This window comes from Cottoperca gobio, chromosome 22, assembly GCF_900634415.1.
Source record: "Cottoperca gobio chromosome 22, fCotGob3.1, whole genome shotgun sequence".
Lineage (NCBI taxonomy): Eukaryota > Metazoa > Chordata > Actinopteri > Perciformes > Bovichtidae > Cottoperca > Cottoperca gobio.
Window position 1 is genome coordinate 910,001 of NC_041376.1, and position 16,517 is coordinate 926,517.

Sequence of the window (16,517 nt, forward strand, 5' to 3'; positions counted from 1 at the left end):
ATGCAGGAATGGTTCTGAATAATTTTACGATGCTGTAGATTTATTTGTTCATATCAGCCTCACTGATCTCTAGTGTAAAGGATCCGTCTGAATACCACTCAGCCGCTGTTGCTATGGCGAAGAAGCCAGTCAGAGGAGCGAATAGGAGCTCAAAGCGCCGAATGCATCCGAACGTTTCATCAGAATCACAAATCAGGTTTCTTAAAAGTGTAATCTTTAGCTTCCTCTCACTCATGCACAGGGCGAAGTGTATCGTTCAATACTTGAAAAAGAAACGACAACGTTACCTGTGGGACACACACTGTAGTCAAGTCTCAAAACACACTCACACACACACACACACACATGAGGTAGCGTGTAACGTTAGACCATCACCAGCATTAGACAAGAGATTTCTTCCTTCCCTCCTCACTTGTTTAATCTTCTAAAGGTTGCACCTGTACTCCAGATGTTTGCTCATCTTTTCTAATCATCATTCAACCAGGAGAGTTTCATGTGTTGTAAAATATACCTCAAGTTCCACACTACTACAGTAAACACCTCCTCGCACTAACTGGACGCCACACACTGCGTCTCAATGAATAATGAAGCGATCAGCAGTTGTGTTGCTGTTAACTGGGGCAAACATGTCTTTGGGAAAGAATAGTTGATTCCTAACATCTGCATGTGCATTAACATTTCTTTGAACTTACCTAACGTTGGTTTATTGTGAGACGCAGGCCTTTGATTCTCTGTCTTTAGGTTATATTGCAAATGACTGTATCGAAGCAGAGCACGTGTTTGTTTCACAGCGTTGCATTAAATATGGAAAGTGATTTGAGGAAAGCTGTTAGTGTTTGCTGGGCGGCTGTGTTTCCCTGCTGCTCGGGGTGTTTCATACACATCAGGGGCTTTGGACTGTGGTCCAAACCTGCTGAAGGGCTCAAACTTACTTCCAAAACAGACGCTGTAACTGCGGGGCCCCTCCCCCTGTTTGGGGCCTTTGTCGTCTTTTTATATCCTTTAATCAAGGCACAGGCCAGAACACATGGGAGATGTTCTGTTTTTTATATCCTCTATTGTTTAGCATCATTTTCAGTCTCCATTCATTGTTGCCAAGGCAGCAGCTGTTCTCCAGGGGTCGACGCAGAAACACAGAGACAAGCGCCAAACCCTCAAGTGAATTTAAATTTAAGTGCCCGGCCAATTTTCTGTTTCTTTACCTCCAGAGACAATAAGTCAGAAGATAATAGCCCCATTATTGTATTGTCATTTATCCCTAAATTTAACCAACTGCACTTAATTCTGCAGCATTTGAGGCGACACGGTCCTGAACGAGATCTGCAGCGTTTTGAAAAACAATCTTTGGTGTGAAACTGTGAGTCATCACAACAGTTACGCTCGTGGAGATGGAATCTGATGAGTTGGGGAAGAAACGATGTTCCTGTCACCGTTTAAAGTCCACTAAAGAAACGGATGTTTCTCATTTAGCTTTTATAGAGATGTAATCCGGCAGGTCACGCCCGGCGCTGCAGCTTTCTAACAACGATTCCATCATTCTCTCCATAAAACATCAGAAAGTCCTCGTGTTTAAACCACTTTCCATCTCCTTCTGTGAACAGTTCCAGTATTCAAAGTTCACGACCGGCCCGTCTTCAACGTGGCTCCGTTCGAGCGGCTGTCTGCCTTGAACGTCGTCAGCGCCATGGGCCTCGGCTTCCTCCTCGCCCTCCTCATCTTCATCGACCAGAACATCGTCGTCTCGCTGACCAACGCGCCCGAGAACAGGTAGAGACAAACTTCCCTCACGTGCAGACGCATGCATTGAATCCTGAGGTAGTCGCTGTTATGCAATAACTTGCTTAAACTCTTTTATATGAACCTTCAAAGAGCCACAAAGGACCTTTGGGATCTGCAGAAACCGGATATGTGCCGGTCTGTTAGGGAGGGAAGATTAACTGAAGCAGAAACTTGACATCTGAGTCAAGTCGTCTCAGTCGGGGAGCTCTGAAGAAGCCTCGCAGACGAAACACGACATTGAGCTTTTACCCCGTTCTTCTGAATTTGCATCGGAAAGAGCACTTCACGAGCCGAAGGCCACCCGCCGGCCCGACGGGGGAAATGTGTAATGATGGAAGTTCAACCCTTATCGGAATTAATTGGACGTAAAAGTCTGTTTCAAGGCAAAACAACGGCTCCTATGAGAGTTGAATCTGCTGTCGTATCGTACTGTACGTGTTCTATATGTGGCGTGTGTAACACCTGAGCCCTGTAAACACAGCGTGTCTCGTGTGGCGCTAACAATAGAACACAAGATGAAGTTGTGGCTATTTCTGTTCCTGCTTTTATCTAGTTCATCCTTTTATGTGCTCGACACCTGGAAATAACATGTTTATCGAACCACTTGGACTTCTTTGTTTCCTGCCTGCTAAGATGTCATAATTCTATAAATATCAGTTTTTATAATTCTGCAGAAAGCAATGTTTTCATGTGATATCTACTCTTTGGCTGAAGGAACATGGAGTTGTGATGCAGAGCGATGCACAGGGTGCTGCAGAACACCTGGCTGCTCGTCAGTTTAGCTGAATAATTACTGTCGACACTTTAATGGCATCATAAAGATCCTTTTATGTAAAGTCATTGATTTTGATTGACGTGTGATTTATGTTTTGCATAAAGATATTGATTTCTTATATACATGTTGAGTTTTCTAAGTGAAAGATTTGAGCGAGTTCTCTCAGGTTGTGTTGAAGGCCAGCGCTGACCTGAGGAGATCGATGCCCTTTTATATTTGTGTGTCACGCTCGCTTGAAAGATACTCCTGCATGCTTTCTCTTCACATGTCGTCTGTAGATGAACTCACGCTCCGTGTCGTCCGTGTGGTTTGTGCAGCGAGTTGTCGTAACAGTTGCGTTGCTCCGCAGGTTGCTGAAAGGCACGGCGTATCACTGGGACCTGATGCTCTCTGGGCTCATTAACATACTGATGTCGGTGCTGGGGTTGCCCTGGATGCACGCCGCCTTCCCCCACTCCACCCTCCATGTGCGCCAGCTGGCTTTCGTGGAGCAGCGCGTGGAGGGGGGGCACCTCTATGAGACGTGAGTGACCCGCCTCCTTATCGCCGGTGCTAATCAGACGCTCAATTAAAGGTCGTGTGGTGACGGGTAACTCTGTGTTGCAGGCTACTGTATCCTGCTCTTCCCTGATTGCATGATTACTATGTAAATAAGGATTTTCTCTCCGGGTGGAAGAGTTGAACAGCTTTTAAGAGATGAGAGGATTAAGTTCATCATGACGGCCTCACACATATCTGCTCACTTATAGTTAGCTCCTTAAGTAGTGTGATGAAGAGGGCGAAGGGGACGCTCTTCTATAAGAGATTAATTACAGATGTTGATTGTAGGAAAATTAGCAATTTAGGGTTTTGAAATTATGTATATGTCTGGAAATTAATATTCCATATCTCAAAGTGGTTATTTAAAGAGTTTCCAACCTTTTAATATGTCCACGTGTAACTACGCTTGCTCACACACACGGCGCCTTACAGGAGCAGAAGCTTACAAAGTGTGCACCAGTTGTGAACGAGGTTCAAGAAGAAGAGAAGACCCCTTTGTGGGTCTCGCCCCTCAGGTTTGGAACCTCGCTTCGCCTTGGATGTTTCTGTTACACTAAAACCTAATTCTACATCTTATCATCAAAAGAAACATCATTATTAAACGTAAATGAAGTTATTTTGCTGTTCACAAACAAGGAAATGATGGTTGATACTGTTTACTAATGATTAGTATGTATTATTATTACATTATTACATTATTATTATAATGTAGTATGTAAGTATTAGTAATGCTATGATTCATGATGGACATTAAGAGACGACATTTAGGCATCGAAAGCGTTCATTTAAAGAACACAAGGAGCAAACATCAGAAGTCGGTTACAATGTCAGTTAATTAAAGGTTAAATACTGTGTTTACTAAAAGCAGGGCGTAACATTCGTTCACCACAGTCCAAGATGAAAACAATATATTTCCCTCAAACTCCAAGAAATTTGATCTGGAAAATTGAGAATCTTTCAAATGGAAAATGTGCCGGACGACTGATAATGAAATCCTGGAGAAGATGTTTGTCTGTTGCATTGTTCAAAACAATTGTGTGCTCTCCAGTAACCATCCAAAGGTGTGTGTGTGTGTGTGTGTGTGTGTCTCAGTATCGTCCAGGTGAAAGAGACCCGGCTGACGTCTCTGACTGCCAACATCTTCATTGGCGTGTCGGTGCTGCTGCTGCCTCTCCCGCTGCAGTGGATCCCCAAACCCGTCCTGTATGGCCTCTTCCTCTACATCGCTCTCACCTCCATCGACGGCAACCAGATGTGCGACCGCATGGCTCTCCTCCTCAAGGAGCAGGTGAGAAAGTGTGTGTGTGTGGGGAATAAATGTGCGTGCGTGCGACCATATGTCCACTGCAGGGCTCTGCAGATCAGACGGTTGACTGGGTGCCCGGTGCTGCAGGACCGGAGTCAAAGAACATTTGCAAATATCAGTTTTGTTTTAATCTACTCAGAATACCAGGTGTGTTCTAGGGTTGCTGCTTCATGACACTGGTCTTCTCTTTATTGCTGGACCTCAGATTCAAATCTAAAAATCATATATTTGCAAAATACTATGAAATGTACAAGAATCTCTTCTCCTGCGTGTTTAACCTTCCTCCTGGAAGCAGCACTTCATCATCCGTCATCCTGCCCCTGACTGTACGCTCCACACACTGGCGCCTCCACATGGCAGTGAGCGGTATTACTTCACAATGTATTTGTGTTGTTGTTACTTGAAGCTGTGCAGAACGATGCAGTTTCATGTAACACAACACGACTACACCATAATAAATAATGCTCTCTGCTTTAACGAGGAGCGTCAAGCTTTATTTCCTCTCATGAAACAGCCCTGAACTGTCTCTTGAGAGATAATACAGTTATGCACACACACATACACACACACACGTGCAGACAACTTTGACATACGAACAAATAAAACGGCAACGACAGCATGTGAAAAAGAAAGGTAACAATAATTTATGTTGCATGTGTTAACCAACACTGTGATAAAGTTTCATTGACAGACACATGTGCTCATTTATTTATCAACTCCTGTTGTTGCAAAGGTTCCTGCCTGACACGGATCAGATGCAGGAGATGAGTCGCTGCGTGTTGCAGCTCCACTCACACTGAACAAGAAAGAAAGTGTATTTTTACATAAAAGTCTTATCCAGGTTTAAAATAGCAGCAGCCGCTTGTCTCCTGTACCTCACACACTCACACAGGAGACCCCTCGTGTGTGTGTGTGTGTGTGTGTGGGTGTGTGGGTGTGGGTCGTCCACTTCCGTTCGCCATTCCTCTAAGACAGCAGGAGAGCCGAGGACAGTGAGGATAAGAGCCTGAGGGCAGATAGTATATTAATCTGTCCTGATCCTCTCACCTCCTGCAGACGTCCTACCCTCCGACACACTACATCCGCAAAGTGCCCCAGAGGAAGATCCACTACTTCACCTTCCTGCAGATGATGCAGCTGCTGGTCCTCTGCACGTTCGGCATGTACCCGATACCGTACATGAAGATGATCTTCCCTCTGCTCATGATCATGCTCATTCCAATCAGGTATGACCTCGGCCATTTTGTCCCAGAAAATGATTTTCTCAAGTGCTGTAAAGCAGGATGACAGGATTCAGCAGCAGTCGCAGAACAAGTGCTGCGTCTGACCTGGATCTGCGTCTGCATGATGCTTCTACAGTCACAACACATATCTGAGGAAAGCTGACAATTTAAATGTGTCTTTATATTTTAGTTAATGCTAATTGAATTATTCTATAACTAGTTTTAATGTTTGCACATTAATAAGTCGTTACTTTTGAAGTAGTGCATGATTAAATTCATATGTGCTTTCAGCTGGAAACATACACAACGTACATCTAACAGCATCATATATGCTGTTAGAATAATTTACTTTCTTTGGTGCATCAAAGTGGTGGAATACCTTCAATTAGAAATGATGCTCTGCTCTCCAGACGCGAGTAAACATTATTTATACACAAGTATTTTCCTATCTTTAGTTTGTCTATGAAGCACATTTGTGATTTGTTTTTGTTGCGTTAACCAAACGATTAAATGTTGTCCTCCGTTCATTACTTACTATTTTAAAGATCCAGCCGTCTGCACGTGTGATTAAAGGCGTGTCTTTAGCTGTGAATAGTTTGTTTATTGCAATGGAAGTGTCAGTGAAGATCTTAATGTGTCTGAGACACCTGCGCTTCTTAAAGCAAATTATTTTCTCATTTGAAACACACTTGCAACACGCTGTAAACACGACACTGACATAACTTATGTCCAGATAATCATAATGCTGAGGAGTCGGGTCGTAGTCCTCCGTCCCTACAAGCGACGCGTTTCACATTCACTCGGTCATTTCATCCGGACACACTGAGCGGCTGCAGCAGCTTTAACGCAGACGTCGTGTGCAGCGTGTGCATCAGCAGCTGCACATCTACTGCACTGCAAAGAAAATGCATTTGGACGATTTTAACTTTTTGAGTGTGAAGTGTCGTGTGGTAGCTGCTGCACAGAATATGCAGCATTCCCCAGATCTGTGGTGGTGTTACACACACACACACACACATACACACACACACACACACATACACACACACACACACACACACACACACACACACACACACACACACACACACACACTGTACGGCTGATCTCTTGTGAGAGGGAAGCGATGCATCTCGTCTGATAACATCCGACGTGGTGATTTGTTTCCTGATGCTTCCTCTCGCTGCTCCTCTGACAGATTCTGCTCTGTGTTTAGGAACAACGTGCTTCCTCATATCATCGAGGCCAAATACTTGGACATAATGGACGCCCAACACATGTAGCTGCAGATGGAGACATGGATCTGGATCCACAACAACAACAACAACAACAACAACGAAAAAAAAAAAAAAAAGACGTCTGAAATTTGAAAAAATAAATAAATAAATACAAATGAGGATAAAAAAAAAGAAAAAGTATTTTTCAATGCAAAACTGTTTGGAAGCAAAAGAAAAGAAGAGATTCCGACTGTTTAGATTTTTGTATCTGATAAGAAGATTCTTACAGGTGAAGCTCTGGAGATGTGGGACGAGAGGAAGAGGAGAGCTGTGGGGAATGTTTGAGTCTCTCTGACCCGTCAGTGCCATCGACCTCCATGTTCTCCTCTCACACCTTCACATTTTATGGTAACATTTTACAATATCCTTACTGGAGTGTATTCATCTGTGTGTCACGCTGTGGGTAAGTGCTTCAAGTACTCACTAATACTGTGTCGGTAATAACAATGCTGCCATTTCAGAGTACGTAGAAAGGTGTAGCGGCACAATGTAAGTATGAACTACTTGCGGTCACATTGTGTTTGCACACTGTCGTTCTACCTTCTTTACACTGTGTTGATCAGCGCTTCAATACTTGTCCGTGGGTGAATAACTGACTGCATTTAAGCCCCCGCAAAGTGAATCTGTACCTTTTGTAATTCTGTCATCGTGCAGTGCTGCACCTTTTAGCTGTGACTCCCCCTTTTTATAACAAGGACACTTGTGCTCGTGCATATTTAGTTTCTAAGTCATTCCAACAAATATCAGTGTTCATTAAGGAGGAAAAAGGAGCGTGTGTGTGTGTGTGTGTGTGTGTGTGAGCGTGTGTGCATTAATAATCTGTCCACGTCTTTCGAAAACCTCATTTTTAAGGTGGAATTTAAATACTCAGAATAAAAAAACACATTCCACAAGTATATATATATATTATATGTAATTATTTAGAACGACAGCACAAACCAAAACATATAGTGAAATCTTTATCAAATTATGAATATATTAGAATATATTATGGCAATATACGAAAAGTATTTTAGGTTAAATTCATATAAAATATTTATTTATCATGATGATAGTTTATCTTTTGAGTACAGAACTAAAGTAGTTTGTAATTCTCCCGTCGCTCCTTCACATTCCAGTTACTGAGTTGTGTGTTTGAGTGTCTCGTCTTACGTCAGTGTTTACATATCAAAGTCCTTCCAGCTCCACGTCAGCGTCCAACACAGTTCTGGTGCATTGCTAGTAAACAGGAAAGTCGGGTAAAGGTAACAAAAAAATAAGATTAAAAGAAAAACTTAAAAAAAAAAACTTTGTGAGCTTTTGGATTCAAACAAAATGCATTTCTTTTGTTTGATTTTGTGAGAACAAGTGTTGAAAGATGAGTTTTAGAATAATCTGGTCTTGTTTTCTATTTAGATGTTATGATTATGATCAATGCTTGCAAACTTTGTCATGTAAAAATCCAGACGTCTGGAAAGATTATCTTGTTACAGTAAAAAAAACAAAAAAAGAGGATTTCTATTAGCGAAGCACTGCTTTGCTTAAAGCATGACTCACCTGGGGGGTTTTGATACGATGTGATGCCAATGGACATGTATCCTACACAAAAGAAAAGTAGCAAAGTAAACAGTAACTTCTCAATAAACACAATGCAACGCTCAATATTCAGCAATACTGTGTATAGAACCTTCACTGAAGACAGGCCAGATGCGTTTTTAAACACACACACTTTTCCGTCCGTCCTCATGGTACAAACCAAACGCCTGCTCGGTGCCCATTGAACCATCGCACACGTCCAGGAGAAAAAAGTAAAGCCTTCACATTGCTGGATTTTATTACTTGCTTTCCCAATATCCAAACGGCAGCTCCCTCATGCATATACTGTTCAACTTTGTTTTACAGATGTGAGAAAGATGTCCAATTTAAGCCCGATGTCTCACGGCGAGATAGCGAGGCATGAAAGGAAAGCTCGGGAGCATTTGCATAATCCTTGGATTAAGATTTAAAACAGCACTGGTGAGAGAGATTGTGAGGTGTGAAGTAATATGTACAGTTTGCAATGCAAAGTTGAGTTTTTATCAAGTATCATTATAATCCACGGCAAGGTATTAGGTTCTAACTTTGGACCGAGTACAGAGATGTAAGCGTTCTTCTTCTTACGTGACAGTGTTGTTGTTGTTCCTCCACATCTTCTCTGCGCTGATGATTTTTGGAATAGCAGCAAACTTCTCTCAGAGGATTTAACGTTGGGTTCAGAGCGATCTGGTTGTGAAACCTTGACCCCCCCCCCCTCCCTGCTCCTAATTGGATCTGTTTGAAATTGCGTACTGTGGTGTTTCTTTCTTTTTCCTGATTTCATATAGCCTACTTTTTCTAATCATGAATGTAAGATGTGTGGGTTTTTATATAGCATACTAATTTAGGTGTCAAACAGAATATGTCATTTTTGTCAAAAAGATCAGCTATATTTGTAAAGCTGTAATATGTAAAGATTAGAAGAAAAAAATGGTTATAAAACAGAATGTGTTGGTTTACTATAGTATATATATATACTGTACATTGAAAAAGAGAGACTATCTCAAGCTGTTTGCCAAATAAAAAGTAGTAGTGATGTTAATACGTGTGTGTTTGTGTTCATTTAGCGCCACCATCAGGACAAAACGTCTCCTTGTCCAGCTCTGTGTCTCCGTGGTAACTCTCACACACGAGATGTGCGCTGGGCCTCAAACCTCAAAGTGTGGCCGCAGTACCAAGTGTCAAATACTAAAATCTGGCTCTTATGCCAGGTCAGATTTGTAATCTTGCTCATGTAGCCTTTGATCACATAGTTCTTGATTCAAATCAACATTCTGCACATTTTAATTGTATTTTATTAAGACAAAGACTTTGAACTGTTTTAACTACATTTAATGAATAAAAGGAGTTTTCTGCACATCCCATTAAAAACACAGTGGCTGCACCACTTCTCTCTGATGTCTCTCCCAGAGCTCGAAACCACCACTGCAGCCTTTGTTGTGCACAAAAAATATCTAATTGGCAGATTTACTTTGATGAAGTTTCCGGCTCTCTACGGGAAGAAAGAAAAGCCTTTTTTATTTTGGACACGATGATCTTGCACCGCTCTCAGGACAACATGTCAACTCTGCACACAAGAAGTCTCGTAATCTGAATGAATGAATGAATATCGCTGAGCTCAGTCATGCTCCCGAAGGGATGAACCTTTTCAATTGCACGCCATGGCTGTTCCTCTGGCGCCCCCTTCAGGACAACCTGGAGAAGGTCAGCCCGACCGCTCTGTGGAACACGAGCAATATAAAGCCATGTTTATGTTACATCTTGCATAATTCAACCAACAGACAGTTTAATCAGGAGTATTTCAGCTTACATTTAGTTGAGTTACAGACATTAGTATGTACAAAGCATAAAGCAGAGTGTTAACATAACATTTACTAAAGTAAAGGACTTTATATTTGACTTTAAGCATCAGTATGCACATCATGCTAAAGCAGATGTGTTTCAGGAGTCAAACTGGATTTCTCAACAGAATGATTTATTTATATATATATATATATATATATTTATATATATATATATATATATATATATATATATATATATATATATATATATATATATATATATATATATATATATATATATATATATATATATATATATATATATATATATATATATCTATATATATATATATAAAGAAAGAAAGAAAGAAAGAAAGAAAGAAAGAATAATTATATATGTCAGGTTATCTGTGGATGGCTCTTTATTCTTATTCTCTCATGTTACTGTAAACATAAGTAACTAATTGACCATTTCTAATGTGTATTTATGTTTTGAGTAAGGGGCAGATACAGTAAAGTGCAAATGTTAAAGGACAGAACTTGTGATATTTTGCTATATAAATATAATTTGAAAGCCCCATAGACTGTATATATATATAGGCATGTATAATATAATTATTACATTTTTATTGCAGAAGGTACAACCAAATTAAATATAAATCATACACATGCATATAAAACATGTTATAAATAAAAATAAGATGCATTTGCTAAGACTTTGCTGTGCTGCACCTGCGCACTGGACAGCAGAGACAGAACACTTCCTGGTGCGGAGGGGAAACCTGTCTGTCTGCCTGCCTGCCTGCCTGTCTGTCTGCCTGTCTGTGTCTTGTGGGCTGGGTCATGAGACTACAGGGGTGGGTCTCCTTCAGTAAAGTCGCAGCTGGGTTTGTGAGTGCAGCATCCTGGAGGAAGCACGTGTGTGTGTGCAGTCAGTCCGCGCACATCATGGCAGAGGAGGCGAAGAAACTGGCCGCGTACGCCGCTGTGGATAACCACGTCCAGGTGAGCAACATGTCCGCGTGCGTCCACAGCCTGCTAGCTTGTTGTTTACACCAGGCATGTGTAGCTACATCCTCAGATGCTGCATGCTAGCCAAGCTAACACACACACACACACACACACACACACACACACACACACACACACACACACAGAGTAATGCAGCTAACTTATTGCTGTTATCTAACGTGCAGACGTCGCGAGGGATTGATCACCGTTATGCGTGCTTGTCCCGGGATAGTGAGGCTAACTGAGTTCGGCATGAAGGACTAAATATACCAACAGTGTGTTACAGCATGTGTTCGGCTCGGAGCAGCTAACATGTGATGCATGATTTAAAGCTGCTGTGTATTCATTATGCATAGTGTAATGGATACTTACACACTGTTTAATGGTAATGTGATGTGGGGGCCATGAAGTGTCCGCTACTGGAAGTGGATACAAGTATACTAATGCAAGAACACTAAATGAAATCCTTATATTGTAAGGCTTTATTGTGTTGTTTAGTCTTGTGTTTAACTTGTATGTGCATGAGCTCATGGTGTTTGATTCAGTGAAAAACAACAACACATAAATGCACTTTAACACAACACCACTCTTCCTGCTGCATTTGAACGCACCTCCAGTGAATGAGTTATTTTGTGTGTCACAGAACAACCAGGTGGTTGGAGTGGGCAGTGGGTCAACCATCGTCTATGCTGTGGACAGATTAGGTGAGTGAAACTATTATATTATATTTAGTCTTTGGAACAACAACCTTTCCTTAGTGAGACTGCAGCGCTCTACTTCTGTGAGTTTAGTCTGTAGGTGTGTGTGTATTTAACCTTTACCCCTGTGTGTGTGTTGTGTATTCCAGCTGAGAGAGTGCGTCAGGAGAAGCTCAACATCGTGTGTGTGCCCACCTCCTTCCAGGTTGGTTTGAGAGGATTTCGTCTTGTAGAACAACTTGACATCTGATTATTTGCATCCTGGTGGTTTAATGCTGTTTGCAGAGTGTGTAGCAACACTTGTGTAACACTGTGGCTTCATTACCACACACTCTTCTCCTTTTGTCTAAGCATACACACGACACATTGATTCCCAAGAGAGGATTAGTTTCTGCATTTCCAACATTAATAATAACACTTTTCACAGATTCCTTTTTGTCTTAGTATCTCACATGTTGTGTCCCACAGGCTCGTCAGCTGATTCTGCAGCACGGCCTCACGCTCTCTGATCTGGACAGGCACCCTGAGGTACGATGAGCTCGTTACGAAGCCGTGGAAATGAGAAAGAGCCGGCGCTGAATGTTGCAGCTTGTAAATGGAGACGATGGTTATTTTTTGCTTAGTTGTCGGCCGTTTACTTTCCTCCCACGCAGCTGGATGTGGCGATTGACGGAGCGGACGAAGTGGACGCAGAGCTCACGCTGATAAAAGGTGGAGGGTGAGTACAGGTGGAGGTTTAACACGCAGCACAACTCAGCCAGCGTCTCCTGATCTGTGTCTCACACTCGTCCTCTGTGCCTCCAGCGGCTGCCTCACCCAGGAGAAGATCGTAGCCGGCTGTGCTAAACATTTTGTTGTCATTGCCGACTTCAGGTTTGTATTTGTTGTGTAAATCAATAAGGGAAGCGTTACAAGGGGTATATATCCTATAGGGCTCTGTTCACACATCATTCAGAGAGTTATAGAACATACTCCTCCCCCAGGAAGGACTCCAAGGCCCTGGGCCAGCAGTGGAAGAAGGGAGTTCCTATTGAGGTGATCCCCATGGCGTACGTCCCCGTCTCCAGGACGATCGCCAAGAGCTTCGGAGGGGAGGCCATCTTGCGGATGGCTGTCAGTAAAGCAGTAAGTGGAGGATCCTGGATCCAGCACGTCTCTTGTGTTTCTGAAGTCCCTCTGGTTCTCTTTGCACAGTCCTAAAGTCCAGCTACAGATTGACGGGTCATCGGTGACATTATACTTTTCCTTTTTATCAGGATATAGATTGAACCTGTCGGCTCACTGCAGTCTGCTCGGGACCAGACTATTTGCTGAAATGGCTGTAATGTCAACACAAATGCAAATACTGTTTTGTGTGAGTTTAACCCTGACATGTGGAGTGTGACCTTGTTAGTAGCACTATGGACACATTTCTTCATGTGCGATTCCTTTTCACTGTTTAGTCTGGAAGCAGTTTGTGTTGTAATGAGGAACCCAGGAGGAACACACACACACACGTTATCTAATCAACACAAGTTACACAAGATCACCTGATGACAGACGTTTCCCCATCGAGGTAAAGGAATGTGTCGTAACTTTGTGTTTTCAGAGTGCACTGGAAGTGAAAACGGTCGTACACTGTAGTCTCAGTGAACGGACAGCATCGTGTTGTAGACACACTTCTGTCTGATGCACTTTGCTCACAGGGTGTTAAATTACACTTTAAAACAACAACGTGCGACTGAGCTGTGAGTCGTGTCTCTGCCTCTCAGGGTCCTGTGGTCACTGACAACAGCAACTTCATCCTCGACTGGAAGTTTGAGCACGCTGAGAACTGGAAGGACGTCAACACGGCACTCAAGATGATTCCAGGTGAGGCAGGTGCAGAGCCTGCTGCACACACACACACCCACACAAGCAACCCAGAGGAAGACTGTTGTTGTGCTTTGACTTCACTGAAGTTTATACGTGTGTGCTCTCTCTCTCTCTCTCTCTCTCTCTCGCTCTCGCTCTCGCTCTCGCTCTCGCTCTCGCTCTCGCTCTCTCTCTCTCTCTCTGCAGGGGTGGTGGAGACGGGGCTTTTCGTCGGCATGGCTGAACGAGCTTACTTCGGGATGGAGGATGGAAGCGTGCAGGTTCGAGATCCACCGGTCAACTGAGGGTTGGATCCTGTGCTCTGCCGCCCCCTCCTCTCGATGACCTCACTTTACCCACAAGTGCCATGTTGATGATTTACAGCCGGTCTCAGACTGTCTGAACTTTAGTTTAGTTTTCACACATGTTTTAAAGCAGACTTGAGGACATGTGGTGTTAAAGTGCCTGCTGAGTGAATCTTTGGCCTCCTGGTCTCACTGAATGTCGCTCTTCCTGTAATCTGCTCGTTTGACTGGATGTCTGCAGAGCTCTGGTTCTCAACCAGCATCGCTGCAGAATGAAACTAAAGTGTGCCTTGAGATTATTATTAGATTTTAAAGCTGATCCTCGTGCATCAAACGTCTGCGAGGCTGCAAATAACAGACGACATTGTGAGCAGTCAGGAAGCTGATCTGCCTTCAAGTCTTTACGTTTAATCCGATCCCAGAAAGAGGAGTAATGTGAACTCTACATCAAGATGTTATACATTTTCAAGAATTAATTAATATGCTAATTTAATGAGATCTTTAACAATTTAGGGAAACCCTGCGGCGCAGCGATGAAGCTTCCATTACTTGGTTATCGTACCACAGAGCACAGAGGTGTAATACACATAATGTAGATACTTCCTTCTCTACAGACATGTCATCGCACGGTCTGACGACAACTGGTCCTCACATAGTAGAACAGGGAACTTCTGCACCAACACGGTGAAGAGCCACCAAACCAAAGGTCAACTCGTCGTCCTTGTAAGAGCACTTCCTGGTTCTCTCCTACAGCAGCATGTGGTTCTGTTTGTGCCAACATATTTCCATTGTCTTCACTAAGTACCTGTTTGAGTGTTCTGCACAGCTGTAATATAATGTGTACATTTCAGGATCTTTACCTGGAAACTCCTTCTGTTACGTGACATTCCTCAAAGGCTCTCTCTCTCTCTCTCATGCACGTCCCCCCCCCCCCTCCACTGTGTTGCCTGTTTTGTGCCTGTAAGTTACTTGCGTTGTAATTTCTCATTCCTAACACGAGCCGTGTGGTCACAGGAAGTCTTGTGCCATCTTTAATCAGCTGTAGAGAGACGTGTAGATCACTTTGAGGTGATGGTGATGGTGACGGGCAGCATTGCTTTAAAATGGTCGCAGTTAACGCCGATGATGTAGCTCAAATGTGAACAGCAACACATGTACACTTTGTGCCTTGGCACGCCAAAGCAATAGATCAGCATGTTTTATTCAGACGGAGCTAAATTCATTGATGTAGCTGCTCGTGGTGTTGGCTCAACCCACAATCACGGCTTCTTTAAAACTGGATTTGAATGTATACATGTATCAGAACTGCAGCAGGTAAAAGCCAACAAAGAAACCTTGAAGATGTTTTATGTTTCAGAAGGTCCAATCTATTGAATCTTTATTCCTGTCTTACAGAAACCTTGTTCTGCAGCTTTGAATGTGTTGCATAAGATCTGAGTGAGAGGATGCATCTCCACACGATGCTCTCATCGTCTAAAACACTCAAGTATTCACAAGCTCGTTGTCTCTTGTCTCAGATTCACATAGAAGTTGTCTTTCCAAGGATGTTGGTTACTTTACTATCATTTGGATCAAAAATTGTGAAAGTGTCATGTTTTCCTTATGAATGATATCTTTCTTTGTGAAATCTTTGTCTCACAATGCCTTACACTTTATTACACTTTATGTTGTACGTACAGCTCTAAAGAATTTATGGATGCATCAGCGGCGTGTAGACAAAAAAACATGTTGCCCAATACAAAGTACACCGTGTTACATCCACACCAGCATTTCTCTTGTTCCTTTTACTAATTCACTGTGGTACTGGTTTTGCTGTGAAGGTACTATTTTCTTTGTCAATCAATACAGAACCGTAATAACATCACGCCTCCTCGTTTTTGTTTCTGAGGATTCCCTGAAAATGTCATTATTGTCACGTTAACTTGATGTGGAGGAAACTTTATTCCTGCAGCCTGGACGGTGCCATACTATATCGACTGGCTTTGTGTGTAATGTTTTCTTTATGTTTCCGGATATGTACCCGTAAGGCAGAGAGCCACTGAGCACAAGCATTTCATTGTATTTTTAATACCCATGCACATAAACTTGACCTTTGAACACTTATACTAGAGCAAAAACAATGTGTTAATGATTCAATTAGTTGTAAAGTTAATTGGTAAAAATGTTAATTCATAATTGTTTAGGTTAATTTGAAGGTTTTATCTTTGCAGATGCTTCTATGATAGTAAACTGAATATATTACCGTGTTGGACTGTTAGACTAAACCAAACAGTGTCAACTATAATTTATATACCAATCTATTAGCACAATGATCACCAGGCTAATTGATAATGGAAAGATTTATAGTTTCAACACTTTGAGACATCAGTAAAAGGTAAGTGAGATTTTATTTCTGTCAAAGACGAGGAAAAATATCCAACCGAAGACGTCAG

At 42.4% G+C, this 16,517-nt stretch overlaps 2 protein-coding genes across 3 annotated transcripts in view; both read left to right on the forward strand.

The window, feature by feature from the left end:
- slc4a11 (solute carrier family 4 member 11) overlaps window positions 1–9,496 on the forward strand; it is an 85,296-nt gene extending 75,800 nt beyond the window's left edge. For both annotated transcript variants that reach the window (XM_029460484.1, XM_029460483.1), the window contains 5 exons: window positions 1,602–1,767; window positions 2,904–3,077; window positions 4,187–4,382; window positions 5,457–5,626; window positions 6,840–9,496. In XM_029460484.1, coding sequence (XP_029316344.1) covers window positions 1,602–1,767; window positions 2,904–3,077; window positions 4,187–4,382; window positions 5,457–5,626; window positions 6,840–6,906 — 773 coding nt within the window. In that variant the 3' untranslated portion in view covers window positions 6,907–9,496. The remainder of the gene's footprint in view (window positions 1–1,601; window positions 1,768–2,903; window positions 3,078–4,186; window positions 4,383–5,456; window positions 5,627–6,839) is intronic.
- Window positions 9,497–10,989: 1,493 nt separating this feature from the next.
- On the forward strand, window positions 10,990–15,946 carry rpia (ribose 5-phosphate isomerase A (ribose 5-phosphate epimerase)). Its single transcript, XM_029461359.1, has 9 exons — window positions 10,990–11,243; window positions 11,893–11,953; window positions 12,097–12,152; window positions 12,416–12,475; window positions 12,601–12,665; window positions 12,752–12,820; window positions 12,931–13,072; window positions 13,699–13,798; window positions 13,988–15,946. Exons 1-9 carry the CDS (start codon window positions 11,082–11,084, stop codon window positions 14,083–14,085), a joined length of 813 nt encoding a protein of 270 aa, XP_029317219.1. The 5' UTR covers window positions 10,990–11,081; the 3' UTR covers window positions 14,086–15,946.
- The last annotated feature ends 571 nt before the right edge of the window (window positions 15,947–16,517 follow it).